The 15140-nt window shown below is 57.7% G+C and overlaps 1 protein-coding gene across 1 annotated transcript; it reads right to left on the reverse strand.

Annotated features, from left to right (window-relative positions):
- Window positions 1–932: 932 nt before the first annotated feature.
- On the reverse strand, window positions 933–14689 carry WWC1 (WW and C2 domain containing 1; the record flags this gene model as incomplete). The annotated part of the gene is made up of 7 exons (XM_060197014.1): window positions 933–1588; window positions 5367–5488; window positions 6396–6629; window positions 8731–8823; window positions 9808–9978; window positions 10269–10374; window positions 14583–14689. Coding segments are annotated over 7 exons (900 nt in total), but the record flags the coding sequence as incomplete, so codon positions are not given.
- Window positions 14690–15140: the final 451 nt, after the last annotated feature.

A 15140-nucleotide genomic window follows, 5' to 3' on the forward strand; every position in this document is an offset into this window, starting at 1 on the left:
TGCAGGAGACACATCCTGGGCAGTAGACACGGCCTGGGGGGCTCCCAGCCTGGGCAGGAGACATGGTCTGAGCAGGAGACACGGCCTGGGCAGGAGAAGCCTGGGCAGGGGTTACGGCCTGGGCAGGAGACCTGGTCTGGGCAAGGGACATGGCCTGGGGGAGGTCATGGTCTGGGCAGGAGACATGGTCTGGGCAGGAGACAGGGTCTGGGCGGGGACACTGTCTGGGCAGGAGAAACGGCCTGTGTTGGGTCATGGCCTGGGCAGGGGACATGACCTGGTCAACTCCTCATTTATTCAGGACCCCCCCTACTCCTGTGGGCACAGAGCAAATAAGGCCCTGCTTCAAGATGGCACAGGGGGTGCGGGGCAGGGACAGGTGTGCTGGGCTGCCAGGAAAGCCAGCCAGGTGACAGGTATGTCCCAGAGTCCCCGGCAGGGGGCTTAGCATGGGGCCCAGCCCGAAGGGCTCTCAGGCATGACCGACATAGCTCACCCAGGTGGTACACTGCTTTGAGCCTGGCCCCATGCCCACCATATTGGAAGAAGCTTCAGTGCAGCAATTCCATACTGCATGAGCTCTCAAACACACACACTAGAACCAGAACCATGCCATGGGGACACTGTACCGAGTCACCTGACCTGTGACGTACCTCGCAGGACTTGCTGTGCGGGCTTGGAGGAAGGCAGGGTGGGGCTGAGGAGGGGGGAGGCAAGGGTGGGCCCAGGCCACAGCTCCCCTAACACATCACCCCAGCGGCTCTGCGTGGAAGGTGCCCAGAGGAGCCCCAGACAGCAAGGATGGTGACCGACTGTCTGATCCACCCACCTAGGGAGGAAAGGCAGCAAAGCCCGTTGGGACAGCGGGGAGCCAAGGCCAGTCCCTGGGGGGCAGGGAACTGAAAAGGCAAGGGGGCAAGAATGCAGGCGAGTCAATGAGAAAGGCCACTTTATTGGTGGAGATGCATGGAAGGGACGTGCCCCCCCGCCTCACTCGCAGTGGCTTCCCGGGGCACCGGGCGTCCCGTCACACAGGACACACTCACTCGCCAGAGCACCCCGGCCCTCAGCGGCCCCGATGTCTGTCTAAGCCTCGTGCTACACGTGTGAGGGAGGTAAGGCCAGCTGTCCTGTGACACCTGCAGGAAGCCGCGTGTGAGGACGGCTGACCCCAAGTGTTGGTGCTTATTGCGATGATGCCTCTAGAAGGCAGAGCTGTTCGAAAAAGCCAAAAACCCTAAGGCTGGTTTTAAGAACAGCAGCCGAGAAACACTTCATTAAAATTCAGTTTGTTAAAATTTTCTTTCTCAAAAATACATTCCTAAATATACAAACTATACAATCTTGTCGCTTTGATGCTGGTTTTGTTGTTTTTTTTTTCAATCCCGACTAGGAAACCCAAGCTGGAAAGGCTCCGTCCGTAAGCTGCGGCGCCCGGGGACGGTCACGGGTACCTTCACGCCACGGCACGTGAGCCCCACGGCCAGGTCCGCACCCACCGCCTGGGAAGGGAGCAGGGGCTCAGACGTCGTCCACGGAGAGCCCCGGGATGCTGGCGTGGGGCCGTGTGAAGAATGCCATCTTCTCCCTGCAGGGCAGCCGGGCGTCAGCTCAGCATGGACGGGGCTCCCCATACCCATACCCACCCACCCTGCCTCCCGGGGGTGCTGCAGGCTGAGAACCCCCACTGCTGGGGTCACAAGTGAGTTGGGACCCCTCCCTCCCTTCCATAGTAGACAGGGACCCAGGAAATACTTCACCTGGTAGGTCACATGCTTTACCATGTGGCAAGACCCAGGTCTGAGGCCCTGGCACCACATGGGAGCATCACACACAGCACCAGGGGAAGCTCCATGAGTGGTGGAGCGGTGCCATGGTGTCTCTCTGAGTCTTTCTTTTTAAAAAATTTTCCCTTTTGTTGCCCTTGTTGTTTTATTGTTGTAGTTATTATTGATGCCGTCGTTGTTGGATAGGACAGAGAGAAATGGAGAGAGGAGGGGAAGACAGAGAGGGGGAGAGAAAGACAGACACCTGCAGACCTGCTTCACCGCCTGTGAAGCGACTCCCCTGCAGGTGGGGAGCCGGGGGCTCAAACCAGGATCCTTACATGGGTCCTTGTGCTTTGCGCCACGTGCACTTAACCCGCTGCGCTACCGCCCGACTCCTCTCTTTCTCTGCTCTTGAAGGCAGGCATCTTTTGTTCCCTGGTTCCCTTGTTCCCTCCCTCTCTCCCTCCCTCTCTCCCTTCCTTCCTTCCGTGCCCCTGGCCAGCCATCAGGGTTGGGGCCTCCTGCCTCCCTCAGCGTCTGTGGCACACGCTGCCCTGCTCACCTCTGTCGTGCGTGGAGGCTTTTTCTCCCCCGTCTGGTGCAAGGGAAAGAGTGCAGGGTGCAGCCTCACCTAGGGGCCACCTCTGGAACCCCAAGAGACAGTGCGTTTACCAGGCTGTCCCTGGGCCCCGTGCCTGCACGATAAATCTACCATTCCCAGTGGCCTTCCCTCCGCCTTTCTGTTTTTCTTTTCTGTTAGCTAGGACAGAGAGAAACTGAGAAGGGAGAGGGAGACAGACAGGGAGAGAGACAGAGAGACACCTGCAGCCCTGCCCCACTGCTTCCGAAGCTTCTCTCAAGCAGGTGAGGACTGGGGGCTTGAACCTGGGTCGTTGTGCATGATGATGTAGGGGTTCCGGTTGGTGTGCCACCACCCAGCTCCACAGTGTGTGTGTGTGTGTGTGTGCGTGTGCGTACATGTGTGTGCGAGTGTGTGCGCGCGTGCGTGTGTGTACATGTGTGTGCGAGTGTGTGCGCGCGTGCGTGTGCGCGCGCGCGTGCGTACATGTGTGTGCGAGTGTGTGCGCGCGTGCGTGTGTGTGTGCGCGCGTGTGTACACGTGTGTGTGCGCGTGTGTGCATGCGCGTGCGTGTGTGTACATGTGTGTGCGCGCGCGCGTGTGTGTGCACACGTGTGTGTGTGCGCGCGCGTGCGTACATGTGTGCGAGTGTGTGCGCGCGTGCGTGTGTGTGTGCGCGCGCGTGTACACGTGTGTGTGTGCGCGTGTGTGCATGCGCGTGCGTGTGTGTACATGTGTGTGCGAGTGTGCGCGCGCGTGCGTGTGCGCGTGCGTGCACACGTGTGTGTGTGTGCACGTGTGTGCGTGCGCGTACATGTGTGTGCGAGTGTGTGCGCGCGTGCCTGTGTGTGTGCGCGCGCGCGTGTGTGTGTGCGCGTGCTGCCGGCAGCATTATCATATCATTGTGGTTCTGTGCTGGCTCTGTGCATCCAGTGAGCCTGGTGGCCATATTTTTTCCTATGCCCCCTTTCTATTTAAAAAACTTTTAAATATTTATTTATTCCCTTTTGTTGCCCTTGTTGTTTAATTGTTGTAGTTATTATTGTTGTTGTCGTCGTTGTTGGATAGGACAGAGAGAGATGGAGAGAGGAGGGGAAGACAGAGAGGGGGAGAGAAAGACAGACACCTGCAGACCTGCTTCACCGCCTGTGAAGCGACTCCCCTGCAGGTGGGGAGCCGGGGTTCGAACCGGGATCCTTCCGCCGGTCCTTGTGCTTTGCGCCACCTGCGCTTAACCCGCCGCGCCCCCGCCCGACTCCCGCCCCCTTTCTATTTTTACTTGATATGAGAGAACTTGAGGGAGAGGAAGAGCAGCTGCAGACCTGTTTCACCATTCGTCAAGTCCCCCTGCAGGTGGGGACCGGGGACTTGAACCCAGGTTCTTGTGCCTGGTAGCACATGTGCTTAATCAGGTGCATCACTGCCTGCCCAACCCCTACCCAGTGTACTTTTTCAAAAAAGATTTTATTTATTAATTAATGAGAAATATAGGAGGAGAGAGAGAAAGAACCAGACATCACTCTGGCACATGAATTGCTGGGGCTTGAACTCAAGACCTCATGCTTGAGGGTCCAGTGCTTTATTCTCTATGCCACCTCCAGACCATGACATTTTTTTAGTACGATTTTTCTATTTCCTTTATTATTTTGATGCTTGCATTTCTTTTCTTTCCTTTTTTGTACATCTATTTATTAATGAGAGGGCTAGGAGGAGAGAGAGAGAGAACCAGATATCACTCTGGTACATGTGCTGCTAGGAATTGAACTCAGGACCTCATGCTTTTTCTCCACTGCACCACCACCCATCCTGGACCACTGTATTTCTTTTCTTTTTAAGGATTTCTTTCTCTTTTTATTTATGAGGGAAGGAACCAAAGCATCACTCTGGCACATGTGATGCTGGGGATCAAACTCAGGACTTCACACTTGTGAGTCTAATGCTTTATCCACTGTCCCCTTCCTGGATCACTCTTTAAGAACTATTTATGGGAGTTGGGCGGTGGCGCAGAGGGTTAAGCACACGTGGCGCAAAGCACAAGGACCGACGTAAGGATCCCGGTTCGAGCCCCGGCTCCCCACCTGCAGGGGAGTCGCTTCACAGGCGGTGAAGCAGGTCTGCAGGTGTCTGTCTTTCTCTCCCTCTCTCTGTCTTCCCCTCCTCTCTCCATTTCTCTCTGTCCTATCTAACAACGAGGACAACAATAATAACTACAACAACAATAAAAACAACAAGGGCAACAAAAGGGAAAATAAATAAAATTCTAAAAAAGGAAAAAAAAAGAACTATTTATATATCCTGGAGACAAAAAAAGAACTATTTATTAATTTAGAGCGAGAGAGAGAGATGGCAGGCCAGCCCAGAGCATCACCCTGGCACATGTGGTGCCCAGGATCAAAAGCAGGCCGGCCGGCCCTCAGCCAGGCAAGTCCTGGAGTGACATTTCAATCCTTCTGTTTCAGACCAAGACAGAGGGACAGAGACGGGCACTTCCATGTGGTGCCCGGGCTTGAACCTGACCTGTGGCCGGCCAGGTGCGGGCCCTACCCGTGAGTGTTATCCTCTAGCCCCATAAAGACCTATATTTATGAAATAGCAAAGGAGAGAGAAGGAGGGAGACAGACGGGGGGGGGGGGGCAGTGCTGCCTCAGCCCTGGCACAGGCCGGTGTTGGGGATGGACCCTGTGTCCTGGAGGCCCCTAGGCGGGCAGCCCAGTGCTGTGCTGGGTGCTGTCTCCTGCCAGCAGAGCAGCTGAGATGCTCGTCCCGGCTCAGACGCAGAGCAAGCACCCCGGCAGAAGGGTCCCCAGTCTGAGCGGGACAGCCGGGCCATGGGACGTTTGGGGGCCTCCAGCAAGTGACTCCACCCCGTTGGGGACCGAGGGGAGAGTTGGGCTGGGCTCCTCTGTTACAGAGGCCCCACCAACACCAATGCTGTGACCTCCGCTCTGCCTGGGGGGGGACACCTCCTCTGGGAGCCCCCCGGGATTGCTCGGGGCGTTGGCACAGAGGACACCCACCTGAAGGACTGCACCTCGGGGGGCTCCTTGCTGCTCTGGCCACGGAGCTGCAGCACGTCCCTGGCAGCTGCCCGCATCAGCCTGTCCGTCTGCAGCTCACCCCTGTGCTCAGCTCGGTCCACCTGCGGGGGTTGGGGGTACAGGGTTGGGGGTGAGGGCTGGAGAAGAAGTGGGCGGCTTCTAGAGGCTCCAACCCAGACCCTGGTGCATGTGACGTGTGCACTCTACCGGGCACATCACCGCCTTGCTCTTTTTCTCTGTCTGAAAGGCCGGGCTTGCTGTTTGTGCCGTCTCAAGACAGGCACGCAGGCACCTGCTTGCTCTCCTCGTGGTGACCAGGAAGCTCGAAAATAAAGGCAACTACTGGGCTTCCAAGAAGGCAGGCCCACCCAGCAGATGGGGGCGGGCTGCCACCTGCAGACAGGCCCCGACCGGCCCCCGCCCCTCATGGGTGGTCTGCCAGGCCTGGCTGGGTCCTGGAGTTGGAGGGCAGGTCGGTTAGCCAAGCTGGGGAGGCCGTCAGGGTGTGTGGGGTCTGCACCAAGCCCTCCCCCTCAAGAGGCTGGGTCTGGGGTGCTGAACCCGGGCCGGGGCCCTCGGGGTCCACAGTGCCGCAACAGGCCCCCTGAGACCACCAGGGGGAGAGGGGGCCACGCTGGGCACTGACTCCAGGAAGTTTTGTACACAGGACACCAAGGGACGGATCTGGGGACGCCCAGGCCCAGCGTCCAGCCTCATGCCCAGAACCCCCAGTAGCTGGGGTGCAGGGGCCTGCAGACCTTGGGGCGCCCCCCAAAGCCCCCAGACCCAGCTCCGGACTCCCTGCCCACTCCCAGCAGGGACTGGAAGCAGCTGGCTGGTCGGAGTGGACGGTGGCTCTCTTGCAAAGGGGCACGCCAAGCAGGCTGTGCGGGCCAGGCTGGGAAGGGATGGGGTGCGGGGTCTTCCTGGGGGATTCGGGGCCTGCAGGCCTGGGGAAGTGGGCCACCCAGGAGGCGGTGGGGTCTGCGGGCCCAGGGGGGCGCGCACCTGCTTCTCCAGCGCGCGCAGCAGCAGGCGGAGGCGCGGGTCCCGGCGCAGGCCGGCGGGCAGCTCGGGGGGGCCGGGGCCGGGGCCGCGCTCCAGCCGCTCCCTGAGGCTCCGCAGCGCCGCCAGCTCCTGCACCAGCTGGCTGTGCCGCGTCCGGCTGGCCTGCAGGTCCAGCTCCAGGTCCAGCGAGGTCCGCAGCACGCGCTCTGCCCGTGGCGCCTTCCCCGAGGGGGCCTGGGGGCAGGGGGGATGCGGTTGGGGAGGGCGCCCCCGGGAAGGCGTGCAGCCCTGGGTTCGAGCCCCAGCTCCACATGGGGGAACCACCTGGCAAGCATGACGCCCCCTCCTACCATCCCGCAACCCCCAATCTGAAGTGGAAAGGGGAAAGTCAGCCCGGGCCTGGGAACCTGCATGGCCCGTGGCTCCTGAGGAGCATCTGGGGGCTGGCCGGGGGTGGGGGGACTCCAGACAGAGACCTAGCTCAAGGATGGGGCGGGGCTAGGCGGTGGGGGCGGGGCCAGAGCTCAGGGGTGGGGAGGGGCGGGGCTGCGAGAAGCAGGGGCGGAGCCAGATCTTGGGGCGTGGCTATAGGGCAGAGCTCAGTAATGGGGCGAGGCTTAGGGGGCGTAGCTCAGGGGCGGGGCGTGACCAGGAACAGAGCGCTGGGGCGGGGCCAGAATTCGGGGGTGTGTCTAAGGGCAGAGTTTAGGACTTGAGGATACGAGAATCCGGCATGAAGCCCAGCCAGTCTATCTCCGCGTTTCTCTCGATCGCACCCTGTCATTTCACGAACATCTCATAAAAACTGCAGCAAAGGTGGGCGCGAGAATCACATCATTGCAAGACTGGCCAGCTCCTCATGGGGCACGAGCGCTTCCACACTACGATCATCATCTCTGGCATGATGCTATTCCACTGCAGCATACTGTGCCCCAGGATGGTTCCATACCCCCCATGTCCACTTGGTCGATTCCAAATTATATTCCTCCATGAGGATCATTTCTGGAACCATCCGTTCCACCCCGGTTCCATGGCTGCCAGTTCTTAGCAACATCGCCCCGCCAGATATTCGTGGGGATGCGGCATCATCTAAGTTTATTTCTCACGTCTACGCTCGACCGGACCTGCCAATCTACGCGCATATCTTCACCCACCCTGGCCAACGCTTGACGTCTCGTCACCCAATCTGGTCCCCTACGCCTACACTGAACTTCTCTGTTCCAGACTCTTGGAAACAGAGTTGGCAGTCAGCTGAGGTCAAGAACAAACACCTCATCACAGACCCCTGCGAGCGTCAACCCGGCTTTGACCTAGCACGTTATGATTGGGCCCTCCTCAATCGCTATCGAACAGGCCATGGCCGGTGCGCCGCTATGTTCCATCGCTGGGGAGCCAGAGATGACCCGAACTGCCCCTGCGGCTCCAGACAGACTAGGACCCACATAGTCAACGACTGCCACCTCTCCAGATTCAAAGGAGGTCTCGAAACTTGACATCAGGCTCAACCTGACGCTGTTGACTGGCTGCGGAAGAAGGGCAAACACTAGAAGAAGGATTCAGGGGCTCTGATGGGGCGGGGCCAGACTTGCAATTGACCCTGCAATTCCCCTCCTGGGGATATATCCTAAGGAACCCAACACATCCATCCAAAAAGATGTGTGTACACATATGTTCTTGGCAGCACAATCTGTAATAGCCAAAACCTGGAAGCAACCCAGGTGTCCAACAACAGATGAGTGGCTGAGCAAGCTCTGGTCTATATACACAATGGAATACTACTCAGCTGTAAAAAATGGTGACTTCACCGTTTTCAGCCCATCTTGGATGGACCTTGAAAAAATCATGTTGAGTGAAATAAGTCAGAAACAGAAGGCTGAATATGGGATGATCTCACTCTCAGGCCGAAGTTGAAAAACAAGATTAGAAAAGAAAACACAATTAGAACCTGAACTGGAGTTGGCGTATTGCACCAAAGTAAAAGACTCTGGGGTGGGTGGGTGGGTGGCTGGGGAGAATACAGGTCCATGAAAGATGATGAATGACATAGTGGGGGTTGTATTGTTAAATGGGAATCTGGGGAATTAGTTATGCATGTACAAACTATTGTACTTACTGTTGAATGTAAAGCATTAATTCCCCAAGAAAGAAATTAAAAAAAAAAAGTGACAGAAAAAAAAAAAAAGACTCAGGGGCTCGGATGGGGCGGGGCCAGACTTGGAGGCGGGGCTAGGGCTCGGGGCGGGGCTGGGAGCGGAGCTCGGGGCGGGGCGGAGCCAGGGACGGGGGCGGGGCGGGGCGGGCTGGGGTCCCCGCATGGCCTGGCTGAGACCCTCACCCGCTTCACACGCACGCTGCGCCGCTCCAGAGAGTTGCGGACAAAAGGCGGCTTCCGGGCCAGCGTAGAGCTGTCACTGTCGCTCCGGTTCAGCTGCGAGTGACAGACAGACAGGGAGGTCCGGGTTTAGCCAGGTGCACAGGCTGGTTTTTCTCACATTATTTTCTGGGCGGTTCTTGGCACACCACCGATTCTCTGCCCCTGGCTGCGCTCCGAGGCAGAGACAGCACAGGCCGGCAGCTTTCCGCGTCCACCGCCCACCCCACCGCCGTGTGCGGGCTCCGTCCCTGGGGTGCCTGGGCTCAGATCTGGCAAATACCCCACCTGCCAGCATGACTTTTTAATATTTTCAAATATTAAAAACTTTTAAATATTTATTTATTTACTCTACCAGATCCCTGCTCAGCTCTGGTTTATGGTGGTGCTGGGGATTGAACGTGGGACTTCACAGCCTCAGACATGAAAGTCTCTTTGCAGAACCTCCTGCATGACTATTTAAAATTTACTTTTTTTTATATTAGACTCTTTTAAAAATATTATTTTATTTATTTATTTATTCCTTTTTGTTGCCCTTGTCGTTATTGGATAGGACACAGAGAAATGGAGAGAGGAGGGGAAGACAGAGAGAAAGACACCTGCAGACCTGCTTCACCGCCTGTGCAGCGACTCCCCTGCAGGTGGGGAGCCGGGGGCTCAAGCTTGAATCCTTATGCCGGTCCTTGCGCTTTGCACCATGTGCGCTTAACCTGCTGTGCTACCGCGTACCACCCCTCTGATCTCATGTCAGTAGAGAGAGACCCCACAGCACAACTCCACCATCCATGGAGCTTCCCCGAGCTGTCTGTGGTGTGTCCATGTGGAGCCAGGGCCCCATGCACAGTAAACCTGCACTCTGCCAGATGAGCTATCTCCCACTCCCACTCCCACCTTTTCTGTACTTCAATCCTTCAACTCCCCCGCCCCAAACAGTCTGCCACCCCACCTCACCCCCAGAGCTGAGGCTCTGAGTGCCCTTTGCCAGAAGAGAGACTGGGGGGGGGGGGGATGTGGGCCCAGCAGGGTCCTGGGGAGGCTTACCCGGCAGATGTACTGGCTCTGAGGTCCGGGGGAGAAGGTCTGGGAGCGGATGACAGTGCCTCCCCGCAGGAAGGGCCCCAGGGCCGGGCACGGTGTCCCCACCCGCCGCTCCTTGGGCCGCACCACCGTGGGTGATGGGGCGGGGGGCTCAGTGTTGGTCTCCTTGTCCACCTGGGGGAGGCACAGCCCTCAGGAACAGTGTCCACTGAGTCACAACACCCCCATTGATGCCCAGCCCCTCCCTGTCCACCCCTAGCCCACCCTGTCCAGCCCCATATCCATCCCTAGACCCTCCCTGTCCAGCCCCAGCTCCATATTCATCCCCAGCCCTGCCCTGTCCACCCCAGCCCATATCCCTCCCTAGACCCTCCCTGTCCACCCCCAGCCCCATATCTACCCCCAGCCCCTCGCTGTCACCCCAGGTCCACCCCCAGCCCCGCCCTGTCCACCCCAACCCCCACCTTTAAGACTGGGCTCTCTTCCGCATCTGGAGAGGCTCTCTCGGTGAAGACGACGTCCTCCTCCTCCTCCTCCTCGGCCTCGTTCTCACTGGCCTCCTCGTACCCCCTGTGACCAGAAGTGCTGGCTGGTGCCCCAGACGCCCTCCCAAGGCCTTCCCCAGCCCTGCTCTTCCTGGGTGCTGGGAGGAGCTGGGCTGCGGGTCCCCTTCTCTGACAGCAGGGGCTCCGGGCCTCAGCTTCATGCCCCTCAGAGCAGCCGCAGCAGAGTGCTGGGCCTCGCCCAGCCTCTCCTCAGACCCCAGGATGTTTCAGCAGGCTCCTCCACACCCTTCCCCACTCACTCCGTCCTGCCCCCTGATCACCCCCCACGCCCAGCCCTGCTGCCGGCCTCACACAGACCCCGACTGCTGTCCTGGCTTCCTACAAACAGAAGCAGGTGGCGTGTGTTCCTGCTCTCTGGCCTCTCAGCGTGACGCGTGAGAGGCAGCTGTGCTGCTCTGCGGCTTTATTCCTTTTCACTGCTGAGTAATACTCCACTGGGAGGACAGGCCCCGTTCTGTGGAGCTCTCTGTGTGGTGGTGAACATTTGGATCGCTTCCATTTCTCAGCAGCGGAGAATAGCGCGTCCAGGCCCATCATAGTGGACGCAGATCTGTGTCTCTGTCTCTCTTGCAGATGGCTTTAATTTTAATTAAGTTAATTAATTAATTTATTTTCCCTTTTGTTGCCCTTGTTGTTTTCCACTGTTGTCGTAGTTATTATTATTATTGTCGTTGTTGTTGGAAAGGACAGAGAGAAACGGAGAGAGGAGGGGAAGACAGAGAGGGGGAGAGAAAGACAGACACCTGCAGACCTGCTTCACCGCCTGTGAAGCGACTCCCCTGCAGGTGGGGAGCCGGGGGCTCGAACCGGGATCCTGACGCCGGTCCTTGCGCTTTGTGCCACCTGCGCTTAACCCACTGAGCTACCGCCCGACTCCCAGCTTTTTTTTTTCCTTTAGACAGAGAGACAGAGGCACACACACACACACACACCCACACACCAGCAGCACATCTCCCTGCAGTGTGATGGGGGCATTGCCAGGCCAGCATTCACGGGGGCTGCTAGACCGCAGAGCTCACAGCCTCTGACTTCCACTCTGCATTCTGTCCAGTGTCTGAAAACACACTGAAAACAGCTGTGGGCCTAGTGTCGGTGTCAGGATGAGCTCAGGTCTGAGTCCCTGTGGGCTCTCTCCAGGTGGGAGACACTGTCCCAGCAGAGAAGTTTTTTTTTTTCCTTCCTCCAGGGTTATCCTTGGGGCTTGGTGCCAGCACTATGAATATACTGCTCCTGGTGACCATTTCTTCCTTATTTATTCTTTCTATTTTTATTTATTTATTTGTTGCCTCCAGGGTTATTGCTGGGGCTCACTGCCTGCACCATGAATTCACTGCTCCTGGAGGCCATTTTCCCCCTCTTTGTTGCCCTTGTTGTTGTAGCCTTGTTGTGGTTATTATTGTTATTATTGATGTCATTGTTGTTGGATAGGACAGAGAGAAATGGAGAGAGGAGGGGAAGACAGAGAGGGGGAGAGAAAGACAGACACCTGCAGACCTGCTTCACCGCCTGGGAAGCGACTCCCCTGCAGGTGGGGAGCTGGGGGCTCGAACCAGGATCCTTACGCCGGTCCTTGTGCTTTGTGCCACCTGCGCTTAACTCGCTGTGCTACCGCCTGAGCCCCTCTATTTTTTATTTGTTGATGAAGGGAGACCAGTGAGTGACAGACACCTGCAGACCTGCTTCACCACTCATGAACCTCATGGGGGTTCGAACCTGGGTCCTTCCTCATGGTGATATGTGCTCTTAACCGGGCTCACCCCTGCATGACCCCGCAGCAAAGAAGCTTTTTCTGGAGATGAGCCCACAGTGCTGTGTGTCAGCTCGCTGGCTGCTGCTGTTGATGTCGGCCTCTTTGTGAGCGGGCCTCCCCCACACTTACTGTAGGACCCGTCAGCATTAACAGGCAGAGCTGACGCCCTACATTTGACTCCCCGGCATGGCACCGTGAGCCGCCCTTCCTGGGATGCTCTCTGTGACCATCTTCTGCCCTCGGCTCCTGGGAGGGGTGTGGAGGGATTTACCTCATCATGTCCACTTCTCCAAGACGTGCGTCTCAGACGGGGACAGAGTGGCCACTGAGCAAGGGCTTCCCGCCCCGAGCACTGGTAAGCGGGCTCCGCGGGGAGGGAAGGTGCCCCTGAGGCCTGGCTGTAGGGCGGCAGTTCTGGCTCTGCCCTCCTAGCTGCTCCCGGGCGCTGTCCAGACTGGAGGCCTCGAGCTTTTGGGTGTGTGGGAGGGGAGCATCCCCCCAGAATCCTGCTTTAACCAGCGTGTGGCCCTAGCATCCTCCCACATAGGCTCAGAGTGCTGTTTGCTGCTCTGCCCTGGACGGACGGACGGACACACACACACACACACACACACACACACACACACACACGACTCCCGTTGTCCTGGGGGTTTCCTCTATTTCCTAACATCCTCTGAGTTTTGTTTGGCTTGTGGATCTCCAAAATAAGAAGAATCCAGTCTCCAGCTCACAGGCACCAGAGAGAGCTCAGCAAGTAGACGGGTGTGAGCACGGCTCACCAGCACTGAGCGAGATGGGCTGGGGGACCCCAGGGGGAGCCCCCAGCAGAGGGGCTGCAGGCTGAGCCTCCCACCAGGCCTGGGCTGGGCTGCCTCTTTGGAAGGACAGAAGGGGATGCGGCAGAGGGAGAGGGACGGAGCCGCTGCCAGGAGCCGCTGCAAAGCCGCAGGCAGCTGGGGGTCTGGGGAGAGCACTGGTCCTGGGCCAGGGGCTCGGTGGCCATCCTGGGGGCTGCTTTTGGGATGGTGCGGGGGTGGTGGGGGAGCCTGCACTGTGAGCAGGAGGGGAGGAGACATTTACTAATGGCAGGCAGAGTGCACAGGGGAGCTGTCCTTCCTTTCTCTCTCTCTTACTCTGGGGGACGGTGATGCCGGGGACCAAACTTAAGACCTTATGCTTGTGTGTCCAGTGCTTTATCCACTGTGCCACCACCTAGGCTGTTCTGTTATCTTTTCTTTTCCTTTCTTTCCTCTTCTTCTCTTTTCCTTTCCTTTCCTCCCTTTTTTTTTTTTTGCCTCCAGGGTTAGTGTGGGGCTTGGTGCCTACACCACGAATTCACTGCTCTGGGAGGCTATTTTTTCCACTTTTGTTGCCCTTGTTGTGGTTATTATTATTGTTATTGATGTTGTTGTTGGATAGGACAGAGAGGAATGGAGAGAGGAGGGGAAGACAGAGAGGGAGAGAAAGACAGACACCTGCAGACCTGCTTCACCGCCTGTGAAGTGACTCCCCTGCAGGTGGGGAGCCGGAGGCTCGAACCGGGAGCCTTCCGCCAGTTCTTGCGCTCTGCACCAGCTGCGCTTAACCCGCTGCGCTACAGCCCGACTCCCCCATCTCTTCTCTTTTCTCCTTCTTCCTCTCTCTCTTATTCCCAGAGCCATGCTCAGCTCTGGCTGATGGTGGTGCTGGGGATTGAATCTGGAACCTCAGAGCCTCAGGCAGGAGAGTCTGTTTGCAGAGCCACTGTCGGTCTCCCCAGCCCTCTCTCTCTCTCTCTCTCTCTTTCTTTCTTTCTTTTTAAAAAAAATTTCTTTCTTTATTTATTGGATACAGACAGCCAGAAAGCAAGAGGAGAGGAGATGATAGAGAGGGGGAGAGACAGAGACACCTGCAGCCCTGCTTCACCACTTGCAAAGCTTTCCCCCTGCAGGTGGGGACGGGGGCTCGAACCCTGGTCCTTGTGCACTGTAACATGTGCGCTCAACCAGGTGCGCCACTGCCCAGCCCCCTCACTTTCTTTCAAAGTGACGGAGAACTCGGAACTCGCTCTCTGTCCCTGCCCGGCAGCCAGCTCCTCACCCAGGGATCTCCACTCTGTGGCAGTGATGCCTGCTTGCTGCCGCTCTCTCTATTTGCACCGCAGCGTGTTTTAGAGATCTTTTCACTGTTTCTTCTGAAGGCCAGTGAATCCACAGGACAGAGCCCCTCAGCTCTGGCAGGTGGTGGGTGGAGCCAGGCCTCGGGCCTGCAGTCCCATGCGCTAACTTCTGGCCCTGTGGTTCCCTTACTGGCTCTTGAATGTCTGCATTTTACAAGCGCCGCCAGGAGCTGTGCGCTAGGAGGGGGACACAGGGGACACGGGGACAGGCTCTGTGCTGTGCCCCACAGAGGATACGGGGAGTCTTGGCTGCCAGTGGTGGGGGCTCAGTCCTGGCCCGAGTGCAGGCCAGGGGGTTTCTTACCAATTCTCCTTCGGGGACGGCACACCCCTCCGCGCCTCCTGCTTCTCCAGCTCTGTGGCGGTCTGCTCTAGTAGGGCTGACACGGCGTCCTGTGAGACAGAGACCCAGGGTCATGGGGGCCAGCGTGAGGGTGTCCTCCTGGAAGGCTTCCTGGAGGAAGAGTGCTGGCAGAGATGATGGTGGAGTGAGGACACCACCACAGCTCCCCGAGACCAAGCTTCCTCCAATAAAAAGGGAAAAGGCTGTGAAGCAGATAGATCAAGGGAAGAGGTGTGTGTGTGTGTGTGTGTGTGTGTGTGAATATGTGTGTGAGTGTGTGTGTGTGAGTGTGTGTGTGTGAGTGTGCGTGTGTGTGAGTGTGCGTGTGTGTGTGTGAGTGTGCGTGTGAGTGTGTGTGAGTGTGTGTGTGAGTGTGTGTGTGCGTGTGTGTGAGTGTGTGTGTGAGTGTGTGTGTGAGTGTGTGTGTGAGTGTGTGTGTGAGTGTGCATATGAGTGTGCGTGTGAGTGTGTGTGTGTGAGTGTGTGTGTTTGTGTGTGAATGTGTGTTTGTGTGTGTGA

The sequence above is a fragment of the Erinaceus europaeus genome, chromosome 9 (genome assembly GCF_950295315.1).
Source record: "Erinaceus europaeus chromosome 9, mEriEur2.1, whole genome shotgun sequence".
NCBI classification, from domain to species: domain Eukaryota; kingdom Metazoa; phylum Chordata; class Mammalia; order Eulipotyphla; family Erinaceidae; genus Erinaceus; species Erinaceus europaeus.